The 18015-nt window shown below is 38.0% G+C and overlaps 1 protein-coding gene across 4 annotated transcripts in view; it reads left to right on the top strand.

The window, feature by feature from the left end:
* Positions 1 to 18015, top strand: part of erbb2 (erb-b2 receptor tyrosine kinase 2) — a 35621-nt gene that overhangs the window by 2482 nt on the left and 15124 nt on the right. For 2 of the 4 annotated variants that reach the window (XM_081600515.1, XM_081600516.1), the window contains exons 2-11: positions 9247 to 9398; positions 11070 to 11238; positions 11354 to 11488; positions 12297 to 12362; positions 12931 to 13046; positions 13127 to 13268; positions 13350 to 13478; positions 14442 to 14583; positions 16351 to 16424; positions 16513 to 16603. In XM_081600515.1, coding sequence (XP_081456641.1) covers positions 9247 to 9398; positions 11070 to 11238; positions 11354 to 11488; positions 12297 to 12362; positions 12931 to 13046; positions 13127 to 13268; positions 13350 to 13478; positions 14442 to 14583; positions 16351 to 16424; positions 16513 to 16603 — 1216 coding nt within the window. Of the gene's footprint in view, positions 1 to 1882; positions 2354 to 2398; positions 2534 to 9246; positions 9399 to 11069; positions 11239 to 11353; positions 11489 to 12296; positions 12363 to 12930; positions 13047 to 13126; positions 13269 to 13349; positions 13479 to 14441; positions 14584 to 16350; positions 16425 to 16512; positions 16604 to 18015 lie in introns of those variants that run through there. The other 2 variants (XM_081600519.1, XM_081600518.1) reach the window with 2 other exon arrangements.

Raw genomic sequence — 18015 nt, 5'->3', positions numbered from 1 at the left:
TTCCCACAGTTACTGGTTTCTCTCTCCTCTGAGCAGAGACTCACCAGTCTGGATAGGGTCAGTGAGGCGACTTCCAGTTTGGGTCAAAGCTCCAGTTTCCACTGAAACTGTGACCCTGTTTCTCAACCTGTTCAATCTTCTCTGCTTTGGAGAAATTAACTTTCTGCTTTCACTCTGGTTGAAAAACTGCAGCAAAAATAAAAATAAAGATGTTTGTAGTTTTAGGAATGCAAGTTGTTGATTAAGTTTATTTCCTAATAAAGTTTTCTCTTCTATCAAAACAGCCGACCATCTTTCTGTATCATAAAGAGCTATTCTTTTTTTCATAACATGCTGAAATAAATTTTAACATTAATTTGTCAGCTGTATCGAATACTAACTGAGAAAACAGGAAATTGTTTTTCTCACATGAATAGACTTAAGACATACTAATAAAATATAACAAAACAGGAACCCTTTAGGTTTCTGAACAGAAACGTGTTCATTTTTCCATCAACTCCCCACAGCATGAGGCTGCCACCACCTGTTTCACTGTGGGGTCGGTTTAATGCAGCTCAGGTTGTTTTTGGAACATTTAAAGATGCTTTTCCTCCAAAAGTTGGAAATTATGACTGAAAAAGTCCGAGCATGCAAAACAGCCTTCATTTCAGGGTCCCATTTCGGCTCCTTACATAAAATAGACTTTGTGAATGTTGTTGTTTACGTCCGGAAATTTTGCACATGCGCACAACACTGCAGGACAAAAAGACGATTCTTTGACGTGCCGTCCACGGCCGCGTTTCCGCGGTAGAAGGATCCCGTTAACAAAATGAAACCTGGACACGAAGGCGTTATGAATTTAGTGCGGGGCGCCACAGAAAGGGGGGAAAAATGGCGCAGAAAAACCGTTGGAGAACAACTTAACTCAGAGCCACTCGTATCCTAATACGCATACTCGTTGTCATAGCAACAACGCCACTAATGTTTTAGGATTCAACACTGAAAAAGCACGCAAACATTTCCCAGACAAAGAGCAGAACAGTCAGTTCGATACAGTTTTATGTTTTAGGCTGTTTTGCGATTATTAAATGATCGTTGTGGTAGATTAGCTACCGCTGCTGTTAGCTAAGCTATCACAGTTACCGCTGCTATTAGCTAAGCTAACCAAGCGGCGATTGATTAGCTAATTTAAACACGTGCTTTACTGACATCTGTCAGTTGGGGTTTAGGTTGCATTAACAAAAACAACTTTTAAACTTTTTTTTGTCAAAGTCAGGCAAGCATAACCTACTTCTCTCTCCCTCACTTTCTCGATCAAAACTTTTCCTGACCTCCTCATCTAGTTCTCTTAATGTTGAAAATTAGTAGCATTTAGTGCAGCAAAACATGCACTTTCTTAAAGCCACAGTATTTAACTTTTATAAAGAAAAATATATGTTTTTAGGGTATTATAGCTGTCAGTCATGCTCATGTACACACCCTCCCGCCCGGCTCTATGCTACGCTATAGGTAGCTTTTTCCCAATAGCAGAGTCTGCCAGGAATGCTAACTCTAGCTAGCATAGCCACCAATTATGGCTAATAAGCAGTTTTCCTGTAATGGTAACTTGTTTCTCTGCCATTAACACAGTAAGCGGCATGTGTATGAGCTTGATTAACAGCACTAAGACCCTCCTCCTGACACTGATTGTTGTTTTTGACTATGCAGTTCTGCCATTGACATCAGCACCTCTGGCTTCATCTTTTCACAGATTACCTGTCTCATATTACACTGTCATGACATGGTGACAGTTTTATCAAATATTTAAAAATATATAATAATTTTTTTTTACAAAATACTGCCGCTCTAAGTGATTAAACTCATAAAATTGAGATATTCTGATTATAATACCAATAGCAGGTGATCTGTCTGAGAAAAATCAAATATAGGACTATTTTCTGGTGAAAAAGGTTGTTTATAATTTCCCAGCTAGGCTTAACTTTTTGCGATTATTGGTTCCGAACTCTTAAAAACCAATTAACTGTGTGGTAAACGATAATAACTAGAGTTTTCCTCAGACTCTTTTATCTGCAGATCCTGTCCTGCTTTCACTCTGCTTGTGTAAATCCAGCTGCAGATCCGTCCAGCTGTGCGTTTTGTTTCACGGGATAATGCGGGAGGTTTTCCAGCGCTGCGATCTTTTGTGTGTTGTTGTGATTGTCGTCTTTGCACGTCAGTGCGAATGAGCAAGAAGTTCATATCTGTTGCTCCACTGCGTACAGTACAGAACAAATCCTGTTCTGCTTGTCTGTTGAGCAATACCTGTTTTCTTCTTCATCATCAACCAGAAGTGAGGTTGTGTCGTTTATGCAAGACCCAATCCTGCAGGTAACAGGTATGCACGGTGAGATTTTAAATTTGTGAGTTGATAATCTTGGCAGGGAAAGTCCAGTCGGATCAGTATGGTTTGTTTTTGCAGATTGAATGCAGATCTGATTGTCTGTTACGTCACACTACCTGGTGTTCTGACTGGAGCTGCTGCATGATGTTTGTGTCGCCAGCCGCGTTCGCTCCGGTAAACAACGCGCAGGCACACTCCTTGTGCTAACTGGAACGCTGCCACACACAGGTGTGGCTTCAAACTGGCTTTCAGTTTTCATGCAGTTCATTAGTTCAGCTCACAAGCAAAACAACCTATGAGGTCACAATCACAGCTCTCACTGCAGAATTAGCATTTTCAAGAAACTCTATCAGGGATTGCAGTTATGTTCTTATTTCCCTGATTCATTTAAAGTAATTTAAATACATTAAATATCTAAACAATGTCTGATTCATGCTGAATTCTCCAGTTTTCCCTTCATAAATATCCTTTATATTGGGTAATAACTAGTTATGTTTACTCATTTACGTGTACTTGAGTAACTTTTTTTTTTTAAATGCACTTTTAGGAGTATTTTTTACTACGTTTTACTACTTACTTTTACTTGAGTAATTTTATTATGAAGTATATCTTCTTTTACTTGAGTAAAATATTTGGATTTTCTACCCACTGAATGAAAAGCAAACATGTTTTAACCAACAACACAGACACACAGACGTTTTTGTTAAAGTTTCATGAGTTTTTTTAATTTTCTTTTTAGGCTGACTGATATTTTTGTGATTTATATGAATTATTGATATTTTGGTCCTTAAAACACCAAAATTTCCACTTAAACAGCAAGATCAAAATATCAAGTTATGTAAATTTTAAGTATTAAATGATAATTTGATCAGTTACTCAGTACTTAAGAAAACTTTACTCACTACTTCTTTTACTCTTAGTTGAATAATTTCTTGGACGGATACTTTTTACTTGAGTAAAAATATGTTGAACTGGTGCTGAAATCTGAGTTTTTTTCTTTACCAAAAAGTGTTTTTTTTCTCCTTTTATTATAATAAACGCAGTGGTATACATACTAGTGATATGAACAGAAAGCAGCTGAAATACCAGCCCATTAAAAATTTTAATTAAAAAATTAGTTTTCCAGTACCACATTTATGGTATTTCAATGTTTTTCGTTGGACTTTATCTGCTTTTTCATTCACTCCTTTTCAGTCTGACCATTTTCAGAGGATTATTTCTTCTTTTTTGTTTTGCTCTCCTGACTCTGACCTGTGAATCATGCAGACAGAGGAAGCTCTTAAGGGACGAGCCTGTGTGATGTCTAAACTTATCAGATAACTGAACCAGTTTTAAACCAGACCTGAAGCAGCTTCATCAGACAGAAGATGACACATGAAATAGTATTTCAGTGCCAGATGGGTTATTAGTGAAGAGCTGAAATGTGGCCTTTCTGAATTTTTCTTTGTTACTCAACATTTATTTCTTCTTTTTTAGGTCAAATATGTCTTAACTTGCCCACTTTCTTAGGTTTTTACACACATGCTGCAAAGAAAACCTTCCATAAAATCAACAGATTTAAACACATGTGAAGTGAACCAAGCAAGTTACAGCCTGGAACCAAAAGAGTTTTCACAAGATTCACAAAGCGAGACAAAATGAGTGTGTAATTCAACAACCGAACCCAGAACAAATATAAGTTTGTCTTAGTCATCAGACCGGTGCTTACAGATTTATTTAGACGCTCTGTTTCGCTGAGCTCTGTCAAATCGCTTTAAAATGATTTTAGGGTGAATTGACAGAGCTCAGTGAAACAGAACTAAGAGCGACTATATCCAAAGCATTCACACCAGCCCTGTTTAGTTCGCTTTAATTGAACTTTAGTTCATTTGCCTAGAAAGTTCACAATCAAACTCTGATGTTGGTTTGGTTGAAGTGAACTCTTGTTCGGTGTGAACGCCAAACGGACTAGAAACCGCTCCAAAAGCAGGAAGTGGATGACAGCCCAGGGTATTCTGGGTAAATACAGCCAAAATAAACGCACTAGACTACTACAAGCTGGAAAAATTATTTTTGGTCTTTGGCTAAGAAAAAAAGGAGGAACTGTTAAAATCTGAGGCTACTCTATTTTGGTTTACCTTTTGTATCTTCTTCAGAAGTTTTTGTTTCCTTCAGCAGTTCTTGGTGCAGCGCCCCCACAGGCGAGGAGGGGAACTGATTTTTCAATTGGCTTGACTCGATTAACTCAGTACGATGTGGAAGCGACCAACCACAGCTGAAAATGTAACAAATATTGCAACTTTGCTCCTAAAACTCAAAATTCTGACTTTTGATCTCAGAAGATTAAAGTTGGAATTCTCAGGAAAAAAATCGGAATTTTGAGAATTGGTCGGAATTCTGAGAAGAGATAAAATTCTTCAAATAAAGTTTTATTTGTTTTAGTAGCCTAAATCTTATCCCAGAAGAAACAAAACACAAGCATACTTTATTTATGGATCTTATTTAACCAGTAAAATCCCAATGAGATTAAAAATCTCGTTTGCAAGTGAATCCTGGCCAAGCAGGAAACTTTTGAAACAAGAAGTGGAAACTTCTAGAGCAGTTTCTGGGACATTACTCTGTCTGAAAGAGTTAGGCAACAAATTTGAAAGGAGGAGTGGTGGAACGAGTTTGGGTCGACTGATCTGAGCGCAGTGTGAATGTTTCAGCGACCTGACGGCGGACAATCGGGACACAGTGAGCGATAAAGGCGAGGGGGTATTTTCGGCTCCTCACAAGGCCGCATATAAACACCCAGGCGTTGCTGAGAGACTTTTGGAGAGCAAACAATGACGGCATAAAGGAAGGTTAAGCCCAAAACTGGAGTCACACACACTTTTTAGAAATGAGAGAAATTCTGCTTTTTCACCTAATCCCAGGATTATTTTCGTCTGTTTGAATCTGTGTCGCAATCTTTCTCTCATCCATGTTGATAAAAATGATTAAAAACAAAAAACGGTGCTCTCGTCTTGGCTGAACATGCAAAATGATTTTCCACGATGACTTCACCGAACAAGCCGACGAACAAGATGTTTAATTTGTTCTTTGACGTAAGCTGCAGCTACTGGGTGTGTGTTTTTGGCAGACGCGCCACTAATCACAGACTGTTTGCTGCTGCAGTCGGCTGCCAGGCTCTAATATGGCTCTAATTTCTGCTTTATTGGGAAACACGTCTTAGCAAAGCTGACATGCAGTGAGCACTGAGGCGTCACAAATGAAGCTTTACACATCACCGACACATCAGTCAATAACCAAACAAACGGCAGAGTCCACTGCACAAAACACACATTTTACCAAGTATGTGTGGTCAGGGGCGCTGCCATGAAACTTGGGCCCCATGACAAAAAATTTAATTGGGCCCCCCTGCTGTTATAATTTCTTGAGTCTATTTGACCCATAAAAAGCGGCACAATTTTAAAGGCATGCAGCTGCCTTGCTTTCTTGTCATGACAGTTTGTTATGAGACGGATGATCTGCGAAGAGATGAATCTCCTCCAGCTCCTCCCTGACTTACGACTGACGGCTAAAGATTGATTGACAGCGTTAAAACCCACCTCCTGCCTCTGATTGGTTGTTTCTACAGAGCACTGGGAGTAGGCAGAGGAATTAAATTATTGTCAGATACTCTCTCATCATGTTGACAGTCTTAACAAATATGTACTTTTTGTTAATAAAAGTTGCATACTGCAGCTTTAATTTCACTGAGGAGGGATGTGGCAACATGTATCTGTAATTTAATTGCAAGCTAAGGCAGGGCTATCTGGACTGACAGGAGGATGTTTTTTATTATAATTTTATAAAGATTGTTTGAATTTCTGTCACTAATAAATATATTGTTTTGTTGTGTAATTGTAAAAAGAGCGGTGAGACAGGAGAAATCTACATAGACTCCCTGGAATGATGCTAACTAGCTCGTCACTGATCAGTGTTGCTCTCTGTTTTCACTGGGACAGGGCCTCCTCCCTGGATTATTCTGATAGGGGGTTAGAGCTGCTGCTGACTGACTCGTCTGTTAAGTGTTGCAAAAGGTACAGGTGTACCTGTAAATGCTAGTGAAATGGAGGCAAACAGTCTGTAGCTTAGCTAACTATGCTAAATGATTGATAATCTCACACAGTGTACTCGCCTCTCTTGGAGACAAACTGGGCTACAAATTGACACTATTGTCTTTTTTCTCTCCTTTTGAAAATCTGACTATTATTTCTCTTAGCAGCGTTATAACTGCCACAGTCGTTCTTGTTTTCTACTGACGGCTGCTGCTGTCATCACGCTAAGCAGGAAGGAACCATTTCATGCAGATTCAAGGGGGGTTCAGTGTAAATTTGAAGGTGTGCATTTTGGTCTGGGAGTGGTAACATTTACTTTTTACTGATAAAAATAATTTAAAAAACACGATATAATAAATTTTGTAATTGACAAGGCCCCAATTTTTTTCTCTATTTCTATGAAGAAAAAAAATAAAAACAAAACTATTTTGTGGAGGGCCCCCTGTCGGTCAGAGGCCCTTTGAATTGTCCTAACTTTCCCCCCTCTATGGCGCCCCTGGTTACAACAATATTTAATTTCCCTTTGGGATCAATAAGATATATTTGAATTTTAATTCAAAGGAAACCATGGCAACGTGACATCACCGCAGTGTAATGTCACAATGTGTGACATCACAATACCATATCAAAGGCAGAATTTTGTGACATCACACTTTTATTTAGGTTGGTTACATTGATCAAATGATGTCACAACCGGACAGCAGCCGTTTGTGACACATTCACCTGGAGATCATGTCACCGTTCTTCAACTTTGCTTGATACTCGACTGACATTGAGCTTGTGTGAAATCTTTACCTAATCTACTAGAAAACTGATTTATCTCTGACTGTGAAAGAAGGATGCGGTCAAACCAGCTTATCATTGAGATGGATGCATCCAACAACAATGTTGTGAGCGAAGTTGAGTCACCGAGGACGAGGCACAACAAGAAAAAGAAAATGCCATTCAAAATGTGGTTTGAAGAACACAAGTATCGTTTTGATGACAGTACTGGAAGCCATCACGATTCACTGGAGAAAAGTGGCAAACCGCAAAAAATACTAATATTTTTGGCCCAGTTTCTGGTCTAAATATCTTAATACACTTGAAATAAGACAAAACTAACTTAAAAGTAAGTTTTCAGCAAGACATAGATTCTTTTAAAGCAATAGTTTCTTAATATTGATGGAAAAAAAACAATTATTTCACAATGAACTGGCATTCCGCCGTTGCCTAGAAACGCCAGCCAGGCCCAGCCCGTCACCTAGCAACCCAGTTCTAGTTTCACTGGCAGTTTATGTATTTATTTATTTTTTTGTAGAAAAAAGTGGAAATTTCTATTTAGAAAGTCAAAAATTTGTTGGAGAGAAAATTGAAATTTTGAGATTAAAATAAAATTTTTAAATTAAAATCTCAAAATTTTAATTAAATTTCATGAATGCGGAATTTTAATGTAAAAATTTCTAGAAAAAAAATTACAAACTTAATTTTTAATTGAAAAGTCAAGAATTTAACTTATTTAAAACTTATTTAAATTAAATAAGCAATTATTATTACTAGATCCATTGGCAGATTACTTCAGGTATAACAAGATATTTTCACATGAAAAGTACTGAACTAGTTCTTTTTCATAAATATTAAGGAATTATTTAGTGAAAACAAGCTACTATATTTTACTAAAGCGTTACTTGTAAGTTAGTTTTGCTTTATTTCAAGTGAACTAAGATATTTCCTCTACATTTAGACCAAAACTGCTTGTTAAGTTTAATGTTTTGCAGTGTCAAAGACTTCCTGCTCTGCAGTGGTGGGAAGGGTGAGGGGCTTCAGATAGAAAAGTGGGCCGACTGACTTGCCAGAGGAAGTCATTTATAACCTCCAAAGAGGAGGAGGGACTGTCCACTGAGTGACTGCCTGCTAAGGCATGGCAGCTATGCGTCTTCAAAAGCCCCAGAGGATTGCAGCGCTGCATGACCCTGAAGGCGGCGCAGTATGTGACCCTCTGCGGGGAATCTGTGCTCTGAGACACAGCCGTCCTGCAGTGACTCTCTGTTCTGCAGAGGCAGCGATGGATGCATGCTAACCGTAGAAGGATGTAACGATGCCAGTCAGTTTGTTAGCATGTGAGAGTGTGAGGCGTCAGCAGCGGCACATGACTGCTTGGACTGCAGTGAATAGTTGGATATTATGTTTCCAGTGCGATGCAGGCAGTGCCAGAAATATATTTGGACTAACCGATAAAATCCCCTCCCCTTCCCTTCCCGCTGTGCTACACCCAATTTAGACAACGGTCGTTCAGACGGTTCAAGAGAGAAGAGAGGAACATAATATGGAACCGATATGGTTATTAGAAACGCACACATTCACTACAGATGGAAAACTGGTCTGTTTTGTTCATCCAACCATTCATTCCTTCATTCATCATTTTTCCTTGTTCCTCCTCCCATACAATCTGTGTGGTTTTTATTTTATTCAGATATATGATTTGGTTTATATTCAAACTGTCAGAGATTCGGTCTTAATATCACTTATATATTTGTCAGATTTGGATGGACTCCAGCGTTTCTTCACGTCCCTCATGTCCCATCATGTCCCTCATGAAGGAGTGGAGACTTTCTGTCGGGGCATAGAAAGATCAACGTTAGCCACCTGGCAGTTGATATAGTCAATGTCTTCGTCATGTAGACCTAAGTTAAAATGGAAAAACTACCGCTTTCAGTTTGTGTTTCTGGAAGACAAAACAAAGGATTTGACTAGTCCATTGGTCATTTTAAATGTTTTCTTTTTACATTTTACAGAAGAGTTTGTGTGTCGTTAATTTGTGGTCATGATGTCTGTGTGCTGCAGTTTGTCTGGGAACGGACATGAAGCTAGCTCTGCCCTCCAGCCTGGAAAATCACTATGAGACCCTGAGACTGCTCTACACCGGCTGCCAGGTCGTCCACGGCAACCTGGAGATCACACACCTGAGCGGGAACCCGGACCTCTCCTTCCTGAAGGTACTCTGAGTCTTTAGGAAACAAAAAACAGATTTGTACAACAGTGTAGTAGAGCCGTTGTTGATGGATTTTAAAAAAGGTAAAATTCAGCCAAAAAAGTCCGAAATTTTTATATTAATCAGAAATTTAAAAAAGCAAAAATTTCAGAGTTTGCAAAGTATACAATTTTTGGACTTTTGAAAATGTTCTGATTTTCAAAAGGATTATTATTATTTTTTTACTAGTTTTTAAACTTTGGAATTGCCTATTTATTGTTCTAGGAACTTTCTGAGATGAATCTCAGAAAGTTAGAAAGTTGGTTTCTAGTAATTGACTTTCTGAACTCAACTTAGAAATTTTTCCTAGAAAATTTCTGACATGATTCTCAAAATTTCTTATTTTCTTTCTTGTACATTTTATGCTTTTTGAGTTAAAAAACGTTCATATATTTTCTAAAAATTTCTTATATTTATCTGAGTTTTGTTCTTACAAATCTAAAACTTTTCCGAAGTTTTTCCTAGAAAATTTCTGAAATTTATCTCTGTTTCGGATTTCTTCTCTAGAAAATGTTGCATTTTCTAGAGAAGAAATGTCCAAGTTTTTTCTAGAACATTTCTGAGGTGAATTTCAAAATTTCAGATTTTCCATCCATCCATCCATCCATTTTCTTCCGCTTATCCGGGGTCGGGTCGCGGGGGCAGCAGCTTCAGAAGGGAGGCCCAGACTTCCCTCTCCCCAGCCACTTCTTCCAGCTCCTCCGGGGGAATCCCAAGGCGTTCCCAGGCCAGCCGAGAGACGTAATCCCTCCAGCGTGTCCTGGGTCTTCCCCGAGGCCTCCTCCCGGTGGGACGTGCCCGGAACACCTCACCAGGGAGGCGTCCAGGAGGCATCCTTACAGATGCCCGAGCCACCTCAACTGGCTCCTCTCGACGTGGAGGAGCAGCGGCTCTACTCTGAGTCCCTCCCGAATTTCAGATTTTCTTCTTGCAAATTTTCAACTTTCTGGCCTCAGAAATTTCCAAGTTTTCTCTTGAAAATTTCTGAAATGAATCTTTTTTAGCTTTTTTCAAATATGGCCCAAACATGTTGTCATACCTGGCAGATATGTTTTAAGTTGTTTTTGGTTGGTATTATTGGGCTCTGTAGAAACTGCCCTAGCGACTTATTATAGCACTTAGCATGATTAGCACAGTTAGCATTGCTGCCAGTGTCTGTTTTCCATAAAGAATGTCAACCATCTTTAACTCTGTTAGCCAAAAAGATGCCAAGTTAACATTAGCTTTACCACTTGTCATGGTAATGGAGCTAGGTTTTTGAATAACTTTATTAATACCTGACTTTTAAAAAAAAAAAAAAAGGTTGGGTAGCTAATATGTTGTGGTGAACAATCTATATTCTAGGAACAAACTTAACTAGCTAATAATGCCATTAGCTTATAATAATTGATAAATCTTAGCTTTGTTAGCTCCATACTGAAGACAGAGTGTTGTTGTTATCCTGAGCTAACAAGTGTGTGGTGTGTTCAATGCCTGGAAAGAAGGATAACATTTTTTAGCTTTCAAACACAGTCAGCTTGAGTCATCAGCTGATTTCTCTGAACATCTTATCAAAAATAGAAGAAATGGTCTCAGATTGTTTTTTGTTGTTTTTATTTTTTTAGTAAGTTTTCCTGTCTGTCGTCTGACTCCACAGGAAATCGTAGAGGTGCAAGGTTATGTACTCATTGCACACGTCTCGGTGAGCCTGGTGCCTTTGGACAACCTTCGGATCATAAGAGGAAGCCACTTTTACAACTCCAACTATTCGCTGGCTGTGCTGGACAATCAGGGGCTGAAGACGCTTCGGCTTCGTAGCCTTAAAGGTCGGATGAAAGAAAAACCTGCTCAAGCTCTCGTTTGTGTGACCTGTGTTTGCTTATGTTCACTATGAGATTTGAAAAGTTATGTCTGATAGTTCTGGTATTGTTTGTCCTGCAGAGATCCTGTTGGGCGGGGTGTCTATTTTGGGGAACCCCCAGTTGTGCTTCCCGGACCCAAAGAACATCATATGGACGGACACTATGGACGAACAGAACACCAAACCGCACCGCCTGCAGGCCCGAGCCCCCAACTGTGAGCTGCTCACTATAATACTCCTGCAGTGAGACGATTAGGGCCATTGTAGATAGGAAAGAGAGAGTGAATTTCTGCCAAGAAGCTCAGACATTTTCAAAAATTTTTATTTTGGAAAAAAAAATTCTCCAAAAACTTTTGATTTTTTTTTTCCATCCAAATATAAACAGTCAGAAATTAGCTAGAAACAAATAGAAATTCTGAGATTAATCAAGATCTAAAAATTTTTTGATTAAAAACATTTCTTGGAAAAAAGTTTAATTTTGATGTAAAAATTCCTAGAAAAAAAAACCTGTTCATATTCTGAGTTTGAAAAGTCAAAATTTGCTAGAAAAACCTCTTTTGTTGAGTCTGTATGCTCCAATTAATCGATTACTAAATTAGTTGACAATTATTTCTGCAATCGATTAATCACGAATAATTTGATTAATCGTTTCGGCTGTACTGTAATCCACAACTTGTAAAACCAGTTCATTTTCGTTTTCCGTCTTTGACGTCTTTCTTGGTTCACAGGTTAATCCAGCATTTTTGTAACGTTCTGTGTTATCCTGCCGTCTTCTAGGAGTTTAAAACCTTTTTCATTCTTTCAGCTGACATTTGCTTTGTTCTTTTATAGTACTTTTTATCAAACGTCCTGGTGCAGCAGGTTGATACATTATCCTGTGACTTTCTGTTTTCTTCTGCTACTCAAGTATCGTTTCTCAGTGATTGGCTGAGAAACTTTGCAGAATCGTTTTTTGTCTTTTTGTTGAAACTGTGATAATTGTGAGCTAATTTTTCCGCCGTTGCTTGTTTTTCTCCGGTTCAGGTCCAAGCTGTCATCCTGCATGTGGGAAGAACTGCTGGGGGGAAACCGAGCAGGACTGTCAAACACGTGAGTTTCTCTCTTCAGTCTTCACTGTAAAATCTAAAATCTGACCAAGTAGTTTTGGTCTAATTTCTAGAGCAGATATCTTAATAGACTTGAATGAAGACAAAATGACTCTTAAGTACATTTTCAGCAAGATACAGCAGCTTGTTTTAAGTCAATAATCCCTTAACTTTAATGAAAAATTCTAATTTAATGAGCTTATTATTTCTTCCAAAACATGGGAAAGATGTATTGCTACAAGTGAAATAATCTGCCAGTGGAACTCGAACGGGGTTGCTAGGTAACGGGTTTGGCTTGCCTGGTATTGCTAGGTCACGACAGAGCTCCAGTTGTTTGTGAAATAATCTCCCCAGTGGAATCGGAACCTTTTCATCAATTTTAAGGAATTATTGACTTAAAACAAGATCCTACATTTAGCTGAAAAGTTACTTATAAGTTAGTTTTTTTATGTATTGAAATATTTGGATTAGAAAATGGACCAAAAATGCTCGGTGTTGATGGCGACGCTGCAACATTTTAACAAGTGGGTAATGAAACTGTTGCTTTTTCCTGATTTTCCCCTTGTTCAAAGTGACCAGAATAAACTGTGCGTCTGGCTGTCAGCGATGCAAAGGTCCTCTTCCTAGCGACTGCTGTCACACGCAGTGTGCGGCTGGGTGCACCGGACCCAGAGACTCGGACTGTTTGGTAAATGACACCGTCTTCACCTCTTTTGTTTTACTTCTGCAGCCAGTTCTTCACGTTTTCCCCCCTCTTCTTCTTCTTAGGCGTGTCGTCACTTCAACGATAGTGGAATGTGCAAAGAGAACTGCCCCCCACCCAACTTCTACGACTCCGTCACCTACCAGAGCAAACCCAACCCCAACAAGAAGTTGAGCTTTGGAGCCACCTGCGTCAAGACGTGTCCCTGTACGAACTGAGATTAGAAATCCAGCTCAAGACATTCAGAGACTCTGGGTTGCCCTTTGAACTCTGTCTCTCTCTGTTCAGATAACTACCTGGCCATGGAAGTGGCCTGCACCTTGAACTGTCCCCGATCCAACAAGGAAGTCATCATCAAGCAGCCGGATGGCACTGAGACGCAGAAATGCGAAAAGTGTGAAGCTGACTGCGCCAAAGGTGGGACGCTAACGTGTTGTTTTGCTAACACTCATTGGTAGAGTGGAAAAAAGATAATGTGCTAAAGCAAGATTTACATTTTCATTCAAGTAAAAGTAAAAAGCAGCCGTCTAAGAAATTATTTGAGTGAAAAAGTATTTGGCAAACTGCCAAAACACAAAATATTACAAAGTATTTTTGGTGTAGTTTCTAGTGCACATACTTGAAATAAGACAAAACTAACTAATAAGTAACTTTATAGCTAGATATAGAAGCTTGTTTAAAGTAAATATTTCCTTATTTTTGATGAAAGTGTAGTTCCACCGGCAGATTATTTGACTTGTTTCACAAGAAACTGGCATTCCGTCGTTGCCTAGCAACACTAGGCAAACCCAACCCGTTACCTAGCAACCCAGTTATAGTTCCACTGGCGGATTGTTTCACTTTTAAGACATGTTCCCCATGCTACAAGTAAAATAGTTTGAGACTCAAAAATGGAGCAGCTACTGAGGTAAAATTGTACAAAAAATATATAAATTTTTTTAAAGATTAAAATAAATCTTTAAAAAATCTTTGGAAATGTGTTCCACACAGAATGTTCATTCAGTGATTAGAAAATCCAGAAATTTTACTCAATTCAGAGTAGAAATACTTCATAATACAATTACTCAAAAGTACAAGGAAGTAAAAATGATCCTAAAAGTAAATTTTTTCTGAAGAAAGAAACTCAAGTAAATGTTGCTACCCAACTCTGCGCATTGTGACAAAAGTATGAGAAGAAAAACCCTTCCAGCTGGAATAACTTTTCAGACACACTTTGCCTCAGCCAAAGTAAAAAAAAGATAAAAAGTGTCAAAAGGAGCAAAAATCTGCTCCAACGTTCTGCCACCGTGTTTACAGACGTTAATCATTGTCGTTTCTGTGAATCTGCTTGGATTTATTAGTTTTTCTGTCTAATTGGGTGACGTTGAACTTTTGCCACAGATTGCTACAGCCTGGGCATGGACAACCTGGGCGTCGTGGACAACCACAGCGTTACCGTGGTAACGTCTGCCAACGTGGGTCAGTTCACCAAGTGTTCCAAGATCTTCGGAAGCCTGGCTTTCCGCGCCCAGAGCTTCGCAAGGTAGGGGACAAAAACACGACAATGAAATGAAACTGATTTTATCAGTGAGTACCAGAAATGAAAGCAGCTGTGATTGAAGAGAACAAGGAAGTCCCTCACTTGCTTGGAAATGCTTGTTTTCAAGGTTTGGAAAAGTGCTTGATTTTTGTAAAAAGTCCTTGAAAGTTCTTGATATTCAGTTTTGTAATAAAGTGCGATCTAAACTTTTATTTTTTACCTTCACTAACAATAGTTTAAGAGTATCTAGTTGCATAAAGGCAAATAAATATTGGTAGAAAGTAATAAAGTCCATTCTGTTTGATTGAATTTGGAAAATATTATTTACAGTTGAAAATGCACTGCAAAAACTCAAAATCCTACCAAGAAATTTTGGTGCTGTTTCTAGTGCAAATTTCTTAGAACAAACCTAATGTACAAGTAACTTTCAGTGACACATAACAGCTTATTTTAAGTCAATAATTGCTTAATGTTGATAAAAACATTAAGCAATACAAGTAAAATGTGTTATTTTACTTGTTTAACAAAACATTTCCCCCACATTATGAGTGAAATAATTTGCTAATAGAACGAGTACGTTTTAGTCGATATTGAGGAATTATTTTCTTAAACCAAGCTCCCATTTCTTGCTGAAAAGTCACTTGAAACTAACTTTCGCCCTATTTTAAGTGCACTAAATGAATCAAAATTACTCTGGAAGGTTTTGTATTTTTGCATTACAACAAAAATACATACACATTTTTTCGCTGTTGTTTTTGTAAAAGTTACATTTACCTAAATTATTTTTATAATAAAGAACTGAACAAGAACGTTTTTGTAACTTTCTCAAGAAAGTGTGCAAGAGAGACATTTCAAAACATAAAATTTCAGTATTCTACTTTCTCTGCTCACGAGACATAATTAATGACATAAAATGGTGAATTTAAACTGTATTCTTTAGTTCATTTGTATTGTTTCGATCGTTAAAGTCTGCTGCTGGAAAAGTTTGTAAACTTGCCTTGAAAATGCTTGAAAAGTGCTTGAATTTTACTGTGTGAAAAATGTACAAACCTTGTACACAGGCAAGGAAATAAATACAAATGTAACGCACTGCAAAAACACAAAATCTTACCAAGTATTTCTGGTCTAGTTTGTAGTAAACTTGAAATAAGACAAAACTAACTTAAAAGCAACCTTTCAGTAAGATAGGTTACTATCTTACTTTCAGATAAGATAGTACACAGTGGAACAGGGTTCCACTGGTAAAACTCTGTTTTACCAGTGGAAACTCTGTTTTACCGTCACCTAGCAACAGGGTTGCTAGGTGACGGGTTTGGCTTGCCTGATGTTGCTAGGTAACGGCAGAGTGCCAGTTCGCTGTGAAGTAATCTGCCAGTGGAACTAGGACATTTTCATCAATATTAAGGAAAACAAGCTCATATTTCTTGCTGAAAAGTTACTTGTAAGTTAGCTTTGTTTTATTTCAAGTCTATTTATGCTAGAAACTAGACCAAAATTATTGGGAAACATTTTGTGTTTTTGCAGTGTAAACATTTAGTAACTGGAAACCTTTTTATTTCTGACATTATATTATAATAAAAGTGTTTTTTTTCCTTCTATTTTTTACATAAACAACTCGGTTGCACATTGCTCTGGACTTATAACTTTAGTATTTATGTTGAAATGTTGCCCTTTCTGTATAACATTCTATATATTTTAAATTCCATCCTTGTGAATCTGTTTCTAATAAAGGATATTTCTATTTTTTGTTGTCTCTCTGTCTTCGTTCAGGGACCCTGTGACCAACTCATCCGGCCTGACCTTGGAGCAGCTGAAAGGCTTCAGGAAGCTGGAGGAGATTGCAGGCATGTTTGGCTTTTATCTGCAAAGCTTTTAAAGTTCCTGGACAAGGCCACTCAAAAGTCCTGAGTGTTGTGATTTTTTTGTTTGCAGGTTATTTGTACATCGACGCCTGGCCGGAGGAATGGAGCAACCTTTCAGTGTTTGAGAACCTCAAGGTGATCAGAGGCAGGATGCTCTACATGTAAGTTCACAGCTAGCATCGCTAACTGATGACTCAAGTCAAGCAAATTTTCTGTCGACTTTAACAACCAGAGCAATCAGTGAACACTATTTCTGTTACTTCATGAAAAATACATTAAGTACACTGAAAAGATACAAGTATTTTTTTGTGTTGTTTCCAGTGAAAATATGTAAGTACACTTGAAATAAGACAAAAACTTTCAACTAATGGTAACAAATGTTTTCCCATGTTGTAAATGAAATAATCTGCCAGTGTAGCCAGTATTTTTTACATCAGTCTAAATTAATTATTGACTTAAAAGAAGCTAGAATATCTTCCTGAAATGTTTAGTTGAATATTTTTGTCTTTTTTTTTCAAGTGTGCAAAGATATTTGCACTAGAAACTAGACCAAAAAATACTTTTTTTGTGCGTTTTTGCATTGTAAAAGAAAAGTTTGGGGGTTTTTTACTTCAAATTTGAGCAAGTATTTTTGGTCTAGTTGCAAATGCAAATATGTTGGCGCACTTGAAATAAGACAAAACTAATTTACAAGCAACTTTTCAGCAATATTTGAGATTAAATTTAGATCCAATAATTTAAACTGTTTAAAATCTGTCAATTAATCTATGCAGAAAGCATTAATCAAACCAAATTTACTCTTGTTCTTAATAAACAAATATAAAAATGTTATGCTTTGTGTTAATCCAAAGAGTTATTTCTTTGAGTGAATCTGTTTCCACTAGAGGTGTGCCGATCGATCGGCCACCGATCATAATCGGCCGATTTCCATGAAAAAGTGTATGATCTGCGATCACGGTCTCTTGTTACCGATCACCTGCTTCTCATTTCGCAGCCTGCCTGTGCAGCTGGTCTCCTCTTTCCTTCACACTGCGCAAACGCGCAGCAACAAATCCTAAGAAACATCCAATCAGAGCTAGCAGTAATCAGCTAGCCGCCATGCTATCAGGAAGTTTTCATTCAGTAGCTCAGGATTGTTTATACTTGAATCTTTTGGCAATGTTGAGAGGTTTTATTTTGGCTCTGCATTATTTAGCCTCTTCAGAGCCTTCATATGTTATCAGTCTGTTAAAAACAGTATTACTGATAGTAGTACAATTTCCACAATGCCTGTTTTGTTTTTTTCTTGGAAAAAGTTATTAAAAACAAGTTTTTGTCTAAATTAAGGTGAATTCATGGTTCCTTTTTCCATACAATGTAACCGGTAGTGCTTATGATTTTAAAAAAAAATTATGTGATCGGTATCGGTGATCGGCAGGAAAAAACCTGATCGGCACATCTCTAGTTTCCAACGGTCGTTTTCATCATAAGGGATGTTTGGGCTGCACTTGGTCTGGTTCCTCACCTGGGATTGTCTGCATTGGGGGCATGAAGCCCCAGCAGCACAACTCCTAGGATCACCAGCTTTCCTAGG

The sequence above is a fragment of the Poecilia reticulata genome, chromosome 19 (genome assembly GCF_904066995.2).
Source record: "Poecilia reticulata chromosome 19, P_reticulata-male-v2, whole genome shotgun sequence".
In the NCBI taxonomy this organism is placed as follows: Eukaryota; Metazoa; Chordata; class Actinopteri; order Cyprinodontiformes; family Poeciliidae; genus Poecilia; species Poecilia reticulata.
This window is presented reverse-complemented; position numbering and strand designations above follow the sequence as displayed.